Here is an 18,529-nt window from a genome sequence, read left to right as displayed (position 1 = left end):
TCTTCACAGGTCCGGAGAGTCCCCACCCCCTCCGCCTCCCTAGGCTAGGAAGGATATGAGAAATTCTCCCCGACGCTCTAATTGCTGGAGGAAACGGAGCTGTGCCCTACCCCCAGCCCAATCTAGAGTAACTAAACAACATTCTTTGTCTCGTCTTGGCTGAGTACTTCCGGGGCCGGTGGGCTCTGGAGGGCAGTACAAACTAGGCTTCGGCTTACATGAATGGGACCCAAGTGGGTTTCCTCAAAGGGGAAATTGGCTTAATGACAGGGGAAGTTAAAACCTTCAAGCTACATCCCCCACAGCCTCTGGAAGAACCTGAGAGGCCATTTGGCTTCACACACGTAGAGGAGCCCGTTCCGGAGCTCCGAAACCCTCACTGACTTGGAGGGAAAGAGTGAAGACCCAGTAGTTCTCAGCCGCTCACTAGCCACCTGCTACAGAGAGGAGACAAGCCCAGGGCACTAAAAGGCCCTGTGTGTGTACAGACAGGCTACAGGAGAGGCTTGACGCAAAGGCCCTGATTTCCAAGTCTCCTGCTCTCCCATAGGCCAGTCAGGCAGGTAGGCCTCTGAGCGCCCATCCATCAGCAGGGGGCTGGGCTGTAAGGCAGCTCCCCCTTCAGAGTCTCCCTTACACCCCCCTGGGGAGGTCCCTACAACCTGTGCATGTGTGTATAGGTGCTTGATTTGTTGGGAAGCCATTTTCTGTCTTGGGTTCATTCCCAGTGCCCAGGTCCCTAGTGTGGAAAGCCTTCGAAAGCAGTAGCTCAGACTCCCACCACAGGGCCTCTCTGCCTCAGTCACAATTGCTTAATTGACAGTGCATCTCTGGATTATAAAGGGAAAGGGTACCCGGCCCTGCTCCATGGTGAACACTTTCCTGGGCAAAAGCCCCTCCCCGCAAGCCCTGCCCCGTGAGGTCTCGCACAAAGGTATTCTGTCAAGAGCAGAGAGGCAGTTTCACTCATACGCTGGGACAGGTCACAACCAGGGACTGGGTAACAATTAACTTTATTATCAGTTTTGATCAGTGTTCAACCCACAGCAGTAGCTACAGCTTAGGCTCGGACATCTGGCCACCCATGGGAGTTGTCTTTAAAAACACATTCACTGTCCATCCTGATACTTTGAGTGGGAAAGCAGTAAGGGCTGGGGCCAGGAAGGAGACCGTAGGAAGACAAGGAAGCAGAAAGATAGGCACCAGGAAACACAGGCATATCACTTTCTTTCTGTACCACTGTGACAGCCCAGACCACTCAAGGCCCCAGGTCAGAGAAGGACATGGCCTGGAACACTTAAGTTCTGGGAAGACAGGTGCGGCAGAGCCGGGCAGACACGCCTAAGCCAGGCTTGTAGCACGAACCCTGCAGTCCAGCTACTTGGATAGCAGGAGCTTTCAGACTCCAAGTTCAGGCTAAGCCTGCGAGAATCGTAAGGTGATGGAATGTTTCATTTTGCTTATTGGGTTTTTTGTTTGTTTTTTTAAAGGTCTCACTGTATAGTTCTGGCTAACCTGGAACTCACTATGTAGACCAGGCTGCCCTCACTTGCCTCTGCCTCCCAAGTGATGAAATTAAAGGCATGTGCTGCCACATCTAGCTGAGAAAAGTGTCTTTGCTAACACGAGCCAGTGAAGGATCTCAATATGAGGTCAATTTGAACTCAATAAAGGCAATGAGCGAAGTACTTAAAAGCTGAGGCGAAGGCAGTCTTTCCTAGGCCTGAGGAGGAACAGCAAGGCCCTACCAAAGCAAGGCAAAAGACAGACAGAGCAGGTTTCTGGTCGCTGCTGACACAGCAGGTCATTCTGTTGTTGTTGTTGTTTTGTTTTTAGACCTCTGGCCACCAGCCTTGTGAAGAGAACACATTTCTATTGTCCCGGGCCGTTCAGTTTGCATTCATCTGTTACTGCAGTCACAGGAACCTCACAAACTAATTGATCTTGCCGATGGGACCTGGGCTCTCACGGGTCCCCCCAGGTCAAGGCTGGCTTTCTGATACCACTCCTGCGTGTTGGAGAGCTCTGCCATCCACTTGGTTACCTGAGCCCAGGCTACCTGCGAAACAAAGAGAACTTTATATTAAGTAGTGCTGGCTGCTGTGGGAGGGAGCGGCCGGCAAGGCAGGAGAGAGGAGTTTCTGCTCAGGACTGACTGAAGCGCTCTCTCCCGCCGGGATGACTTCATAGTCCTTGCATGTGATCCTCCCGCCCAGTATCAATTGTCTATCAACACCACTTGGGGGCCGGGGGACCTCTGGATCTATTTCAGTTGGAAGTTTGATTCATAAGACTTGGAAGCTACGTGACTTATCCACACCCTGGATAAGGGACAATGTGCCATTTGGGACACTGGCTGCAGCATCTGGAATTGTTTTCAAAGCCCAGCTTGATAGTCCCCGACCTTTAAACCCAGCACCCAGAAGGCTGACAGGATAATGGAATTGCTGAGTTCAAGGACCGCCAGCCAGTACTTAGCAAAGGAAGCAGAAACAGGCAGGTCTCAGTGAGTTCGAGGCCAGCCTGGTATACAAAGCGAGTCCAGGACAGCCAGACCTGTTACACAGAGAAGCCCTGTCTTGAAACAAACAAACAAACAAACAAGGTCTGTCTTAAAAACCAACCATAGACTCAAACTTTTGTCTTCATCCTCTCGCCCTGGGTTTCTTTGACAATGGCAGGTGCTGTGTAGCCCTGAAGTCCTAAGCAACAGCGAGTTTTCTCAGCGCTTAGAAGAGTTTCCTTCTCATAGGAGCTAGGGAGAAGCTGCCGGTCAGGAGGAGCGGGGAGACGGGATCTCACCAAGTGGCAAAAGCTGCCTGGTGATGCCCCTGTTAAGTACCCCTCATGCTGGGGTGTTCCTACTGGTGGGGTCCCGGGGGTGCTGCTGCCAGCCTCCGCTGATGTTGCTCTTAGGCTGACCGTCAGGGTGACTTCCTTCTCCCCCAGCCCTGGCTGCGGTCCTGCCGCTTTCTCTCCTCCCCAGGCGAGCCCTGGTCCGGGGCGCCGGCGTCCAGGCACGGACTCACCCGTAGCCCCGCGGGGCTAAGCGGTCAGCAGGGCGGCGACAGGAAGAAGTAGGGCGGCGGGGGCGGCGGCGGCGGCGGCGGGGGAAAGGCGGGGAGAGGCCAGGTCTCGCGGGGCAGCGGCGGCGCCAGCAGGGTGAAGGGCGAGGGCCGCGCCGGCAGCGGCGGCAGCGGCTGCGGGGGCGGCTCGGCGAGCCGCGGGGGCCGGCCGCGGGCGCCCACGGGGCCGGGGACGGCGGCGAGCGCGGCCTCGGGCAGCGGGGGCAGCGGCAGGTGCGCGGGCGGCGGCGCGGGCGCGGGCAGGCGCGGCAGGGCCTGCAGGGCGAGCGCGGCGGCGGGCGGCGCGGGGGCGCAGGCCTCGGGCGGCAGCTCGGGCAGGGCCAGGTGGGGCCCGGGACCCCAGGGCGCCAGCGGCTCCGGGCGCAGCGGGAGGGCGGGCAGCGGCGGCAGCTCGGCCAGGGCGAGCGCCGAGGGCGGCGGCGGCGGCGCGGAGCTCGAGCCGGGGGGCAGCCCGGGCAGCGGCGGGTGCGGCAGGGACGGCGGCGGGGCGGGCGGCAGGGACGAGCGGGCCCGGCTCAGCCGGGGGTGCGGGCGGCCGCGGTCGCGCCGCGGGTGCGAGCGGGAGCGGGACCACCGCGCCGCCAGCTTGGCCGCCGCCGCCCGCCGCGGCCCGGGAGCCGGGGCTGGGAGCCCGCTAAGTCCGCCCGGCCAATTGGAGCGGCCTGCACCCGTTCCAGCCAAACACGAGCGGGTGCGCTCGCCTCCTCGGCGCCCCGACCAATCACCGCGTCCCGGGCGTCTCCGGCTTCCCCCGCCGGCCTCGGTGGAGCGCACGCGCCCTGGGCGCCCCCTCCTGGTGCTCTGAGCCGCTGCAAGCGCCGGTGCATCCACCGCCCCTCTAGACCGAGCCACAGCCTCGCAATTGTTGCTCTCTAGCTATTTTTCGCTCTCACGACTCTGGAAGGACGCACATTTTCATCCCTTTTTCTTTTGTGAGACGAGCTGTCCCAGGCTGGTATCAATAGCAGCTCAGGATGGCGCCCCACTCGTGATCCTCCTACTTCCCTCTCTTGAGTCTGGTCTTAAGACCACCACGACCCACTCATTCCACTTACAGAAGGAATATCATAATTCAAACAAAACAAAACAAAGCATTGGGACGGCGCATGACTCAGTAGGTAAAGCTGCCTGCCGCCAAGCCTGACGACTAAATTTCAATCCGGAGACCCACATAATGGAAGGAGACAACCAATCCCTATTGGTTGTCCTCTGACCCTTCCCCCACCCCAACTTATGGCACAAACACACCCACGCGCACATATACACCGGCACACAAATAAGACGTAAAGAAAGGCGCAATGTTTTGGGCAGAGCATACAGCTCACTCGGTTGGGGAAGTGCTTTCCTTCCTAGCTGCGCCAGGCCCTGAGTGTGGTCCTCAGCCCACATAAAGCAGGTGCACTGTCTGTGATAACAGAACTGGGGGGGGGGGAGGACCAGAGGACGCTCGAGGTTATCCTCACCCACATAGCCAGGTTCAAGGCTAGTCTGAGCTAGATGAGACCCCGGGAAGGGCGTGGGCGAGGCTGGTGGCAATGTGCAGCATATATGTTAGAGTTCCCGATAACTGGCAAAGGGGTGGGACTCTGAGAAAGAAAGAAAGAAGCACATGGAGAGCCAAGCCTGTAATCCTAGCATGTGGGAGGTGGAGGCGGGGGGATCCGGAGACCAAGGCCAGCCTCAGCTGCACAGCAAGTTTGAGGCTGCTTCAGACTACGGACTCTGCCTCAAAAATGAAATGAAACAACAAAAGAAAGAGGAAAAAAGGAGAAGGGCTAATCTCTCCAAAGCTGGAATTAGAGGACACTGGAGAGATGGCGCAGTGGTTAAGAGCACTGGCTACTCTTGCAGAGGACCCAGCTTCGATTCCCGGCACCCACATGAGAGCTCACAACTGTCTGTAACTCCTGTTCCAGGGAACTGGACAACCTCACACAGACATGTATGCAGACAAAATACCAATGTTCACAAAAAATTACATAATTAATTTAAAATGATTGTACTCAAATTACATATCTTAAAAATTGGAATATAGGAACTTTTATTAGAATAATTAGTAGCACGGGGTGGTGGTGGTGGCACATGCTCTTAATCCCAGCACTTGGGAAGCAGAGGCAGGTGGATCTCTGAGCTCGAGGCCAGCCTGGTCTACAGATTGAGTTCCAGGACAGCCACGGTTACTCAGAGAAACCCTATGCCAAAAAACTGATGATGATGATGAAGATGATGAAGAGGAGGAGAAGAAACATCAGAATGGTTCTACAGGTATTGGTACAGATGGGCCTGGGGTGTGTCTGTCTGAAGCCCTGGACTCCATCTCTAGCGTGGGCATATGGGACTCCCACCGACTGACCTCACCGAGAGCTGCCACTGAAGTGGGTGGTGTTGGCTCTCAATCCTCTTCTCCAGTAAGGAGGAAGCCTGTGGCATGGAACGTATAATGAGATGAGAAGGTGTCCTTCTCCATTTGGCGGGGGGCCTGGATCTCGGCAGGGGCCTGGATCTCGGCAGGGGCCTGGATCTCGGCAGGGGCCTGGATCTCGGCTGGAGTCCTGGAGCTTGGCCTCCAGACAGAACACAAGGGTCCTGGTTCTCTCAGGCAGCGCTTTAGGCTGAGGTCCAAGTGTGCTAAGCTAGGGTATGTGAAAAAGCTTTTCCACAGAGTGTTACAGTTTAGTTCTTTTAGCATGAGATTGTCCTGACAATGGAACCTTGGGTGTTCCCTTAGCAATACCAAAGTGTTACAGCTCTTGGTCAAGCTGCTATGCTAAGCATGGCAGAGGTATGGCCAAGGCCCATGCCTGGTCGGCTTGCAGCCAAGACACAGGCCTGGCAAGGCCTGGCGAGGCCCAGGCCCAGTTGGACGGAGGACAGGCCTGGCGAGAAGTGACCAAATGGAGGATAAATGATGAGTCTCAGATGGTCTTGAAGAGAGAAATCGTGAATCTTTATTTGTGTGAAATCCTGGGCAGAGGGAGGGATTTTAAGGGTGAAATGTGTTTGGTTCACTGGGGTCAGGAGGTTAGGAGACTTAGTGGCACTGTTACAAGAAGGAAAACACAGCACTTAATTATCCTACATGGGGGGTCAGGGTCTCCCAGTACAGCTGAAGGTCACTGCTGGACTAAGCGTTAACAGGGGGGACCATTTCTAGGAATCCCTAGATGCTTGCTAGAGCAGTTTCCTTATCGGGGAAGGGTCTGGCCTCTGATCTGCCCTGAGGGCTCTGTGACCTCCTTACAGGACCTGGGGTCACCCAGATCAGGGAAGACTTTTAGGACCCTGATGAGAAAAGGGAGGCTATCATCATAGACTGAGCGCAAACAAGTGGCTGTCCGAAGCTGACGGACTTCAGCCTTGTCCAGCAGGGCCCCACGAGGAGGAGGAGCAGGGAGATAAGTGTCTAGGGCCAGGGCTTACTTTCATAACCTCCATTGTGATCCCTTCCTTGGAGGACCGTGTGTCCACATTTGCAGCTCCAAGAGGGAGAGAGGAAGGAAGACATGCAGTATCATGAGCTAACACGGGATGAGGACAAGTGGCCGGCTGAAAAAATATTGTTTTTTAAAAAAGGAAGCACTCTATAACCGAGTAGTATAAGGATGCCAAGAAGCCACAAGTGCTTATGAAGTACTGTTTGTTTCGGGGTCCGCGCCCTTCACCGTTTAGCAATCAATAGACTCAAGCAGTGGATAGTTGTAACCCAGGGGATTTTTTTTAGTTACTTGGTTTTTGGTTGTGGGGCCTGAACCCACAGACTTGTGCTCTGTGACTGAGCTACAGTATCCAGGTCCCTGGTGTTTGTAATTGTTTCAGATAGCTAATTTAGTTCGGCAAGTTTGTCAGCCATTTTAAGTATCTAACTTGTACTTTTGTTGAGCATTTGTCAAAGAATGTGAAAGTAAATTCTACATCTAAATTATTAATTCAGTGATATCCGACCATAACTGAAAATATTAAGGAAAAAAAAAATTTTTGAGCCTGGTGCAGCAGCTCATGCCTGTAATCCCGCCCCTTGGGAAATGTAAGCAGGAAGATCAGGAGTTTAAAACAAGCCTCAGCTCTATAGCAATTTAGAGCCAGCCTCTAACTTGTGTAACTGGGTTACATAAGATCCTGTCTCAAAACAACTGAGATGGGGATGGTGAAATGGCTTGGCAGGGTTTCTATTTTTATTTTATTTATTTTTTATTTATTTGTTATTTTATTTTATTTTGCGACAGGGTTTCTGCAGACCAGGCTGGCCTCGAACTCAGAGAGATCCAACTGCCACTGCCTCCCAAGGAGTGCTGGGATTAAAGCTGTGCACCACTACCACCCAGCCTGACGAGCAAGCTGATTTTAAGGCCTGGAACCCACAGTAGAAGGAGAGGACTCTCAGAAGTTGTCCTCTGCCCTCTGCTGCTCTTGAGTAGTGGTATGCATGCACCCACACAAAATAATATTAACTGAAACTGGAAAACATTTTCATTTTAATTATTATTTCACGTGCATGGGTGTCTTGCTAGCATGTATGTCTGTATTCTATGTGCATGCAGTGGTCTTGGAGGCCACAAGAGGGGGTTGTAACCCCTGAGGTTATGGACGGTTATTAGTCACCACGTGAGCTCTGGGAATTGAACTCTGGTCTTCTAGAAAAGCAGCAAGTGCTCCTAACCACTGAGCCATCTCTCCAGACTTCTTTTATGTTTTGAGATAGGGTCACACTGTGCTTGGCCTTGAACTCTGAATTCTCATGCTCAGCTTCTCAGCCTTCCTGCTGCACCTTTCAAGCTTAGGAAGCAGCCATCGCTGCCAGCTTCTTCAACAACTTTAGTGAATGGATTACAGATTAAAACAGGTTCTTCTGCATGGTAAAAACTCCCTAAATCCTAGGCCCCCAGGACTTCAGAATGTGACTCTATTTAGAGGTGGGTCTTCCTTTTTTAGTGCTGGGGGTCAAACCCAGGGTCTAGAGCATGCTGGGCAGGTACCACCGAGGTACTTACCCAGTCAAAAGACCCCTAACTTGGACATGTTTTTCGCACTAGGCTGTGACCAAGTGACACCCCTCCCTGGGGACAGGTTGAGTCTGTTTTGTTGTCACGTCTTCTGTTTGGAGTACAGCCCTTGGCACAGCGCCGCCCTGTCATTTGACGAGCGAGGGGATGAATGAGCAGGCCCCACCTGCCAGCCTCATGGAAGGCCCCGCTCCTCCACGGCACACAGAGGCAAACAGGCAATCATATAGTTTTTATTAATGCTTCAGCCCAGAGGAGACCCCCGGGCAGGGCAGTGTCCTTGGCAAGTCTCCAGATCTTCCTGCTGTGCTCCTCCGACCAGGGTCTAATGCAGAGACCCTCAGGGTGGGCAGGAGAGAGGCTCCACCCTCAGCATTTTCCAGGAGGACAGTGTCCTGTGAAGAGATGGAACAGGGTGTAGGGCACGTGTGATGTCTCTGAGGTCCCCACTCAGCTCTCTGTAGGCCTTGGAGCCTGCTGTCCCCGCCAAGGTCTGGGGACAGACACCTGGAGGGATGACAGTGGGACTCCGGGTGGAGCACGTGGGCCACCGTGACTACTGTTACCTCTGAAACTGCTTCCCAGCTGGTCGTGGGTATACGTCTTCACGTCAGGACCCCCTACACAACATAGACCACAGGCGGGGACACGTGGGGCATCAGCGCACTCCTGCCTACCCCGCTCCCTCACCCCAGGCACATGGAGATGCTTACTCACCCAAATGCTCCAGGCCCAGCTGGGGCCCCAACTGCCCATAGGGCCCTGGGGGGGAGGGGTTAGGAAAATTAAATGACATAGCCCCGGGCCTCCTCCTTTTCTTCCAGATTTCAGCACAGCATCAGGCTCAGGCCCTGAGTCTTATGTTTTCCTTTTCAGCCCCTCCTGTATCCTCATGCCATTCCCTCAGCCATGGGTATGACTCCCTCTTTCCACACACACAGTGGGTTAGGTCTAGACTGGGGCCCTGATACTGTCCACTGACCCTCATTCACATAGCCCATTTACCTGCCTGCTTCCCAAGGCCTGCATATTCATATCCTGGCTTCATTCCAGCCTCCCAGGACAGGAAAGCTGGCCATGGGGAGCCCTGCAGGGCCCTAGCGTGACCTACAGGAAGAAAACTGGGGTGGATGCACTCTCCCTCAGAACCAGGAGGCCCCAGGTTCCTTTGGATTTTGGGACCATATGTATATGAGTATATATATATATATATATTACCATTATATACCATTATATATAATATATATTACCATTTTTCTCAAGGGTTGGAACTGTTGCTTTAGGGTAGAGAAGAATCTTCTCCCTGAGTCCTGCAAAGGACCAGTTTATTATTCCTACCCAGCTCCTGGCTATGGCCCATCCTCTTCCTCACTGTATCTGGTCTCCTGGGTCCAACTCACCATTTGTAAAGCCATTGGCTACAGGGAACCCTGGAGGATGAAAGAGAAGGTTTAGTGGGGGTGGTGCTAAGTCTAGCTTCCTATCACCTCTCCCAGTGCCCAGTCCCACCCCCTCCCCAGGCACCTGACTGTAGGGTCTCTGGCAAAATTCCAGCTTCCACAGCTCCATTCCCATAATGGAAATCTGCACGAGAGAGACTGAAGCAGGGAGGGCCAAGGCAGGGCAGCCAGCTAGCTAGATCTGGGCAAGGCAATATGGAAACACCAGTTCAGATTGCAGAGGCAGAGGCCCCCCCTGGTGGTGCAGGCCTGTAATTTCAGCTACTTGGGAGCTTGCGGCAAGAGAATGAACTCAAGGTGTGCCTGGGCTTTTCCCAGACCCTGTCTCAAAACAGAGAAGAAAAGGCTGATGGGATGGTTCAGCAGGTAAAATCGGCAGCCCGGGTGTGCAAGCCTGATGAACTGCGTTGTCCTCTGACCCCCATATGTATGTCATGGCACATTCACCATTCCTCCATAATGATAAAATTTTGAGAACAGAAGGTAAAAAAGGCCTGGCATTGTGGTACATGCCAGTGGGCAGTGGGCAGATCTCTGTGAGTTCAGATCAGCCTGATCTACAGAGTAAATTCCAGGACAGCCAGGGCTGTGTAGAGAGACGCTGTCTCAAAAGACCCAAAACAAAGCAACATCATCAAGATGATGGTGGTGATGATGACGACAATATAAAAAAACAAAGTAAAAAGAAGGCTGGGGTCCATCCACCCTGACCACTCTTCCATCTCCTCATCCAGTTAACCCCAGTTCAACTCTCCTGTTGCCACCTCCAGGAAGTCATCCCTGATTTTCCTTCTGGGCAACTTCTAAAGCATTCTAAACATTCACAGTGTTCCCAGGCGACATCTTCCGGGTGAGGGACAGCCCAGCTTCTGCAGGCCGTACTGCTCAGGGCCATAAGGTAGCTCACACAGGCAAAAGGCTCTTGCTGTCAGCTCACCCACCTCCTCCCCCTCCCAGCTGGTCCATCTGACCCCTCTCCCAACCTGGCTGGAGTACTCTACCCAGATTCTTTCTGATTGTCGCTGGACCTTTACCTCAGGCAGGGCCACCACTGGCTCTGGCCACCATTGTGGAGGAGTGAGCATTGGGGGAATGAGGAACAGAAGAGTAGTGGCTCATGCCTGCAATCCCACAGTGCTCTGAAGACAGAGCTCTATGAATTCCAGGCCAGCCTTGTCTACATACTGAGTTATACGCCTACATAGTAAAATTCTGTCTTAAAAAAAAAAATAGGAGGAGGAGAAAAGAAATAAAGAAAAATAGAAAGAAAAGAAGAGACAAAGATAGGAGAGGTGGGAATTGAGAGGGTCTGGCCATAAGATAGACTTGCTTGAGGCCAGATGGGCATTTTGGAGTGCTCACCAACTTTCTGCAGCTTGAGGCTACCACGGAAGCCTGAGGGAGAGAAGACTGTGGGTCAGACATGGCTCTGGAGGTGGAATGAAGAGAAAGAGATGGAGGAAAGGAGGGGAGGAGAGGGAACAGCTTTCTCACCCAGTTCTGCTTCATCTCCATAGCCATTGGAGGGCTGGTAACCTGTGAAAGGGCAGTGGTCAGTGGCAAGGATAGAGACTTGGTAGATATCCTTCGGGGTCACATGTTGACCTAGGGAACCCTGAGGAAGAAGCAGGAACTGGCCCTGTTTCCATGGAATAGAACCTACAGAAAAACTTAGAAAGCAACAAGAAACTTTGAGGGTAGACTGTGGGAGGATCTTCCTGGCCTTAGGATATCTGAGGCAGCTTGAGAGCAAGGATGATGGAGGGCCCTGATACCCAGAGACAGGAAGAGAAAAGCTGAGGGTTTGTCCCTCTGAGATACAGGACTTGATGACAGATAGACTCTCACCTGCTTTCTGAGGCTTCAGTCCCCACTGGATGGCCGAGGTTGGTGCTAGAATGAGAGACCCAGAAGTGAGCCCAGCATGGGGACCATCTGAGCTTCCATTCAGATATGGCATCAAAACATACAGCCAGGCCCAGCCCCTCCCAGAGCCTCCTGCTTTCTGGTGCCTCCCTGCCACCAGGCCCCACACTAACCTGGGAATTTATCGTTCTGCACTGGGGGTGGGAGCTGAGATTTCGGGCCCCAGCCACCTACTCTCTCTGAAGGGACTGGAGTGGGAGGCCTGGGGTGCTGTGGCGGAGCAATCCCGCCATTGCAGGGACCTGGGTTAGGGAGGGAGACAGAGAGTGAGGAGCTGGCTCCCGGTGGTTTCTCACCCTGTGCCTCTTAGGACATCTGGGCCAGGACAGTGGTTTGCAGCAGCTTCCAGGACAACCACAGAGTTCCCAGGAGACATTGGCCCAGCTTCTGCGGGCCATACTGCTCAGGGCCATAAGGGAGCGCACATCTGACCCCTTTTCCAACCTGCCCTGGAGTACTCACCTGGCTGGGCTGCCATTCCATTTCCATTGTTATACCCTGGAGAAGAAAGATAGTAAGTGAGGGGCAGCATGGTACCGGTCTGCAGGAGAGGCAGGGGAGACGGAAGGCCGAGGTGAAGGGCCTCTCACTTGCCTGCCTGTGGAGGTTTCATACCCACTCCAAGGCCTGGTGAAGACAGAGAGAACTGATCACTAACACACGGTTCCCTAAGAGTGAACTTCTGCCCTCTGTCTCCAGCACTCACCTGGCGGGACCACCAGCCTGTTCCACGGCATGTGCCCTGAGAAGCCTGGGGGGGCAGGGCTGACGTCAGGGTTGGGAACACCAAGGGAGGAGGAAGAGGGACAGAAAGGACCTCACCTGGCTTCAGAAGTTTCCCAGCCCCTCCCAGGCCTGACGTGGGATGAGCAGGGTATGGCGGACCCCACCTGGCCCCTGCTCCTTCCCAGGATCATCTGTGCCTAAGGTGCTTTGTTCCTCTTTCTGTGCCCCTTACCTGGTCGTGGTCCCTGGCCCTGGAAGGCTCTAGGCCCCAGTCCACTCCTGTAGCCTATGAAGACAGAGTGGGGTTACCTTCCTCAAAGACCTTTTCTCTTGTCTCTCTCTCTCTCTCTCTCTGGCCTATAGCATCTTCCCTCCCCTTTCTGGTCCATAGTTGATGGGAACTGCAGTAGGCAGAGAGAGAAAGAAGGAAAGAGAGGAAGAAGAAGAAGAAGAAGAAGAAGAAGGAGGAGGAGGAGGAGGAGGAGAAGAGTCATTTTCTGGTTTGCGGAAGCCAGGGGGTCCCTCAATAAGGTCTAGAGTGAGTATCCACCTGCTTCCTTTTCTCTACTTTCCCAGCATCCCCTCCCAGGCATGTGCCCCTCTATCCCCATAGTATCTGTTGTTGCCATTGTGAACTGAGAGCAGGGGGAGAAGTGAGCAGAGAGTGGAAGGTACGGGGGAAGGAACTTTGGCCTCCACTTTAGACTCAGGTCAGAAACTAGAGACTCCTTTGGACCTGCCCCTGCAGACCTGATTGGGGACAGTGACAGGGCAGCCAGACACAAGTTCCCTTACCCATCTGGATTCCAAGCCCATGGCCATTCCGAAATCCTGGGGATACAGATGGAGGGGACATTAGAGATGGGAGGAGGACGCAGGGCTGGGGGGCAGGCAGAAAGGCAGGCTAGGGTTGGGCTCACCTGGCTTCTGGGCCTTCATGTCTGTTCCATGGCCTGGAAGAGATACAGGATACAGGTGAGAGCTGTGGGTCCCCTGCCTCTCGGCCTCATAAGCCTGACCCTCCTCCTACCTTGTCCACAGCCAGTTAGTGTGGCAGGGCTGCTTGTGGTAGCATAGGGGTAATGCTATCAGCGGGCCACAGGAAAGGCCGGGATGAGGGGACTCAGCCTCCCTTGCCTCCCTTACAAGCTCCATGATCCCCACTGTTTCCACAGATTCACACACTTCCTTCCATTTCAGAATCAAGGCTGGCCTCTCCTTGGGGTCAAGCACAGGAAACCCCCACCACCACCACCATGAGTGTAAGGACTAAGGGTGGTGAGGACAGAGATGGAAAGGACACTGGCTATCTTCACCTGGCTTCCGAAGCCTCCTGCCTGCTCCTACATCTGGCAAGAGACAGAGAGGGGCTGGCTGGAGTTGTGTCAGGGAACCCCTCAACCCTCTGTTCTCCCAACACCTGACCCTGGCCCTTCTCTCCATCTGCTGGGTTTCCCATCTCCACTGCAAGACCCGTGCCCAGAGGACCACACCTGGCAGAACATCCACTCCATTTCCGTATCCTGGGGAGAAAAGGGAGTGGAGTGAGTTGGGAGGTCTCGAGAGGAGGCAAACTCTGAAACAGGCAGAGGAATGAGGGAGCTATCCCTCCCTCGGACTCCTAGATCTCCAACTGGGGGGCTTCATACCTCTCCCAGGTCTGTGAAGAAAGACCCAGAATCTAAGCTTCAGTCCTTCACCCTTCTGTCCACCACTCAGTGGTCTCAGTCCCAGCCCTCTAAGAGGCCTGTCTGCTTTAAGGTCTTTACCTGGCTGGGATCCGGTTCCAGGAAAGGCCCCAGCTCCCAGCCCATTGCCATGAAGAGAGACCGGGGTTAGGGGAGGCGAGGGGGTGTTTATGGATTCAGGAGTGCATGGTCAGGGCATTATACACCAGGCAGTATGTTGGTTTTGGTCAACTTGACCCAAGCCTAGAGTTTCCGGGAAGAGGGAGTCTGAATTGAGAAAATGCCTCCATCAGATTGGCCTGTGGGGCATTTTTTAGATTGATGTAGAAGAGTCCAATCACTATGGACCATGCCTGTGTGCTAAAAGAAAGAAGGCTGAGCAAGCCAGGAGACGCAAACCAATAAGTAGCACTCCTCCGTGGCCTTTGCATCAGTGCCTTCTCTTTGTTTTTAAGATTTGTCTGTTTATGTATACAGTGTTCTGCCTGCATGTACACCTGCACGCCAGAAGAGGGCACCAGATCTCATTCTGGATGGTTGTGAGCCACCATGTGGTTGCTGGAAATTGAACTCAGAACCTTTGGAAGAACAGACAGTGCTCTTAACCTCTGAGCCTTCTCTCCAGTCCCCGAATGCCTCTTTTTTGCCCTGTCTTCCCTTTATGATAGGCTGTGATCAGGACATTTAGCCTAATAAACCCTTCCCTCCCCAAGTTTGGTCATAGTGTTTTACCACAGTAAAAGAAATCCAAACTGAGGCAGGGCCAGACCCAAAGTAGTCAAGATTCACCTGGCTTCTGGGGCTTCCCGCTCCCTCCAAAACCTGTAGGAGACACGCACAGGTGGTGAAACTTGCTTGCTCACCACCCCCACATGCTCGGAACACATCCCAGATGAAAGTCCCCCAGTCTTTCCTGGTCCCTGCCCTACCTGCTCCAAATCCATTCTGGGCTGCCAGACCTATGTGGAAAGGGAAGTAGGCTTGCTCTCACAGCCCTCCCAAACCTGCCCCCTGAGGCTTGGGGGGAGAGCACAGGAGGACACTGCAGATGTGTGTCCCTCAGGGCTCTGTCCCCCAAGGCTGGGCTCCCAGTCCATTCCCATTCCTGGACCCTGGGGACAACTGGAGGCAGAGATGACTCAAGAGGGTGCTCTAGCTGCAGTGGTGGCACACGCCTCTAATCCCAGCAGGTGGGAGGCAGAGGCAGGCGGATCTCTGAGTTCTAGGCCAGCCTGGTCTACACAGTGAGTTCCAGGAGAGCCAAGCCTACATAGAGAAACCTTATCTTGAAAAACAAAACAAAACAAAACAAAACAAAAAAAGAGGCCTAAACTTTAGGAGAGACAGAATCTAATCATTAGCAGGAATGAGTTTCACTCCAAAGCATGAGAGAGAAATGGGGAGCAGGTGAAGACCAGGAATGGCTCAGAACCCGAGTACCCTGGCTCTGACTTCCTAGTTCCCCGGTGCCCTTACCTGACTGGGCCCCAGCTCCTATTCCGTTCCCATTGCCAAAGCCTGGGAGACAGCAGAAAAGAATAAGGGGAGGCAGGCTAAGAGGGGTGACGTGCTGCGCAGGGACACTGGGACAGGGCAGACCTCACCTGGCTTTGGAGGCTTCATGCCCCCTCCGGTGCCTGGGAGAGAAATAGAGACGAGGTGAGGAACCAAGAGCTCCCCAGAACCCCAGCTCCTTCCGTCTCCTCCTTTACCTGGTCCATGGCCATTCTGAGCGGGAGAACCTGTGGAGCAAGGAGGGAAGAGAAAGGGGCAAGAGGCCCACAGTAAGTCCCCACTTATGGCAAAAAAAAACAGGGTTCCAGCAGAGTGTAGAGGCGCACGCCTATAATCCCAGCATTCAGAGGGCAGAGGCAGGTAAATCTCTGAGTTCCAGGCCAGCCTGGGCTACTGATCCAGTGTTTCCTGAGGAACATCCAATCCCTCCCCATCATTGCTGGCCCTGTCCGCCAAAGCCTGAGAGGGGAAGGCAGGCTTTGTGCGTGTAGACCCCACCCCAGAGCCTCCCACTATCACCTGGCTGGGCTCTCAGGCCAAATCCATTCCCGTTCCTGAATCCTGCCGGCACAAGAGGATGTGGCTGAAGGAAGGGGAGCTCAGGGCTCCGGGAGAGACAGGCAGACAAACAGGTCATGGCCTGGCTCACCTGGTTTCTGGGGCTTCACACCTGCATAGTCTGAAGGAAAGACAGAGATCAAGGTGAGGGAGCTACAGTCTTTGAGGGCTTCCCAAGGAGCCCGGCCCTGCTCCTGCCTGGTCCGTGGCCATTCTGAGGTGCAGGGCCTAGTAGGGGAAAGGAAAGAGACTCAAAATGCCAGGCCTCAAGTTCGGAAGCTCCATCTCCATCCACTCATAGACGGCTGTGCCTGGGTCTTAGGGCCAGCCATACTGTGTGCTCTCTCCTCCAATCTTTCTTACTTTCCTTGCCCCATCCTGAAGCATCGAGTCCTAGCATCTTCTCACTATGTCCCTAGTGGCCTCTGAGCATTCAGAACCCCAGTGCATAGGGCAGTCCCTCAGTGTACGCATTTCTCCAGGCTGGCTCTGGCTGAGCTTTTTTTTTTCTTTCTTTTCTTTTCTTTTTTTTTTTTTTTTTTTTTTTTTTTTTTTTTTGAGACTGGGTTTCTCTGTGTAGCCTTGGCTGTCCTGGACTCACTTTGTAGACCAGGCTGGCCTCGAACTCACAGAGATCCACTTGCCTCTGCCTCTCTGAGTGCTGGGATTAAAGGCATGTGACAACTTGTGACAGGTTTTAACCTCCTTGGGTACTGACTGTCTAAAGCTCTGGATGCCATATCCAGTTGCCTGGGTTCTTCCGTGGGTATCACAACCAGACAGAAAAATCTCCTCCTCCTTCATCAACACTGTCTCCTGCCTTGTCGGCCCCTCAGCCATTTCTAGAGCCTGCGACCTCTCTCTGTGGACCTCTCTTCAATGTTCCTCAAGCCTCCACCAAATCTTAGCAGACCACAGCCTCCTGCCTGGCTTCCACCGCCTCTGTTCTAGAATGTTCAGTGTGGCTCTTGTGACAGCGTTAGTACCGTGCCTTTCTAACACGCCTTGGGCTTCCACACCTGGCTAGCCCAGAATGGGTGTGATTGGTTCTGAGTGTTCGCTGTGTGAGGCAGAGGGCAGGCAGGTGGGTCTCACCTGGCTTCTGGAGTCTCGGTCCTCCAAGTCCTGGGAAGAAGAAATACATTTAGGCCTCCACATTAACACTCCCACCCAGGAGTGCTTGAAAAATCACAGTGCTTCACCTGGCTGGGCTCCGGGTCCTGCGAAGGGCCTGGCTCCCGGCCCATTTCCATTCCCATTCCCGAGTCCTGGGGATACAGTGAAGGGAAATGAGGTTGGAGTCTGGCAGAAATGCAGGTGTGTGCGAAAAAGGGTGGGCATGGCAAGAGTCCCACCTGGCTTCTTGGGCTTTCCAACTCCTCCAAAAGCTGGAAGAGACATGTAGGTGAGGTGCCCTCATCTCAGGCTGGCTGTCCTTGGCCCAGGACACCCTGCATCTGTCCCTGTCCCCTCTTTACCTGCTCCAAAGCCGTTCCGAACTGCAGGGCCTGGATGGGGAAAGAAGGGGTCCACAGAGGAGCTGTGTTTGCACTTAAAAGGGGGTACGGCAACTGTTCAGTTCTGCCTTGCCTGTGGACCTGCGCCTCGCCCCTTAAACTCCTTCCCGGCAGAATGTTTGTCTGTTTGTTTGTAGACAGGCTCTCACTCTATGTGGCCCTAACAGCTGTGGAAAGCTATGTAGAGTAGGCTGTCCTTGAACTCACAGACATATGCCTGTCTCTACCTCCTGAGTGCCGGGATTAAAGATTTTCATCACTATGCTAAACTTTGTTTTGTTTTCAGGACAATGTTTCTTGAAGCTGAGGCTGGCCTCTAACTCACTGTGAGCCCAGGGTGACCTTGACAGAGGGTCTCTACCTCCTAGGTGCTAGGATTATGGATGTGTGCCACCATCTCCTGCCTTGTAGCTCAGACTAGCCTGGAATTCACCTTGTCTTCCAAACTGCCCTGGAGCTCTTGGTTCTCCTGCCCTGGTCTCCTGAGCACTGGGATTACAAGGGTAGGCCACCGTGCCCCGCAGGGGTTTTGGATCTGGGCCCATAAAGTGAGCTAACTAGTCTGTGCATAAGCTGAACTTGAGCTACACGGTGTCCGAAGAGCTCAGCACCAAGTCTGGCCCAGGGATTCACTTGGGATATTGGTTAAATAAGTTACCAGGGTCCCCGGGTGGGGGCCCCCGGATTTGCCTCCATTAAGGCCCTTACCTGGCTGGGCCCCCAGGCTGTTTCCATTGCCAAGTCCTAAAGGGAAAAGTGGATGTGGGCAGAGGGTTTGAGGAGGGCTTGGGAGAAAAAGAAGGTCACAGGTGGGTGGGGACAGAGCCAAGAGGACAGAGGGAAGAACTGGTGTCTGCTTGCTCACCTGGCTTCTGAGGCTTCATGCCAGCTCCCAAGCCTGTGGGAGAAGCAGGGAAGCTGAACCCTGTGCAGAGCCCACACCATCCTATTGTCCTGGAAATTAACTTTCCTCTTCCTTCCTTCCTTCCTTCCTTCCTTCCTTCCTTCCTTCCTTCTTCTTCTTCTTTTATTTTTTGTACTAGAGATTAAATG

General features: G+C 53.8%; 1 protein-coding gene and 1 long non-coding RNA gene across 2 annotated transcripts; both read right to left on the bottom strand.

Moving 5' to 3' along the window:
- Positions 1-994: 994 nt before the first annotated feature.
- On the bottom strand, positions 995-11,506 carry LOC110545988 (WAS/WASL-interacting protein family member 3-like). The gene is made up of 6 exons (XM_060365080.1): positions 11,395-11,506; positions 11,041-11,082; positions 10,909-10,941; positions 9,459-9,516; positions 3,030-3,924; positions 995-2,059 (listed from the first exon to the last, which is right to left on the bottom strand). Exons 1-5 carry the CDS (start codon positions 11,504-11,506, stop codon positions 3,054-3,056), a joined length of 1,116 nt encoding a protein of 371 aa, XP_060221063.1. The 3' UTR covers positions 995-2,059; positions 3,030-3,053.
- Positions 11,507-12,393: 887 nt separating this feature from the next.
- On the bottom strand, positions 12,394-14,282 carry LOC132646339 (uncharacterized). The gene is made up of 4 exons (XR_009584514.1): positions 13,692-14,282; positions 13,119-13,151; positions 12,994-13,029; positions 12,394-12,484 (listed from the first exon to the last, which is right to left on the bottom strand). It is a non-coding gene; the product is annotated as an uncharacterized LOC132646339 (long non-coding RNA).
- Positions 14,283-18,529: the final 4,247 nt, after the last annotated feature.

The sequence above is a fragment of the Meriones unguiculatus genome, chromosome 11 (assembly GCF_030254825.1).
Source record: "Meriones unguiculatus strain TT.TT164.6M chromosome 11, Bangor_MerUng_6.1, whole genome shotgun sequence".
NCBI classification, from domain to species: Eukaryota; Metazoa; Chordata; class Mammalia; order Rodentia; family Muridae; genus Meriones; species Meriones unguiculatus.
This window is presented reverse-complemented; position numbering and strand designations above follow the sequence as displayed.

Coding starts and splice junctions, on each gene's coding strand:
- LOC110545988 (XM_060365080.1), bottom strand. CDS start 11,506: ATGCCATATCTGAATGGAAGCTCAGATGGTCCCCATGCTGGGCTCACT. Junction 11,083..11,394: donor ACTGAAGCCTCAGAAAGCAG/GTGAGAGTCTAT, acceptor GCCCTTTCACAG/GTTACCAGCCCTCCAATGGC. Junction 10,942..11,040: donor TGGAGATGAAGCAGAACTGG/GTGAGAAAGCTG, acceptor TCTCTCCCTCAG/GCTTCCGTGGTAGCCTCAAG.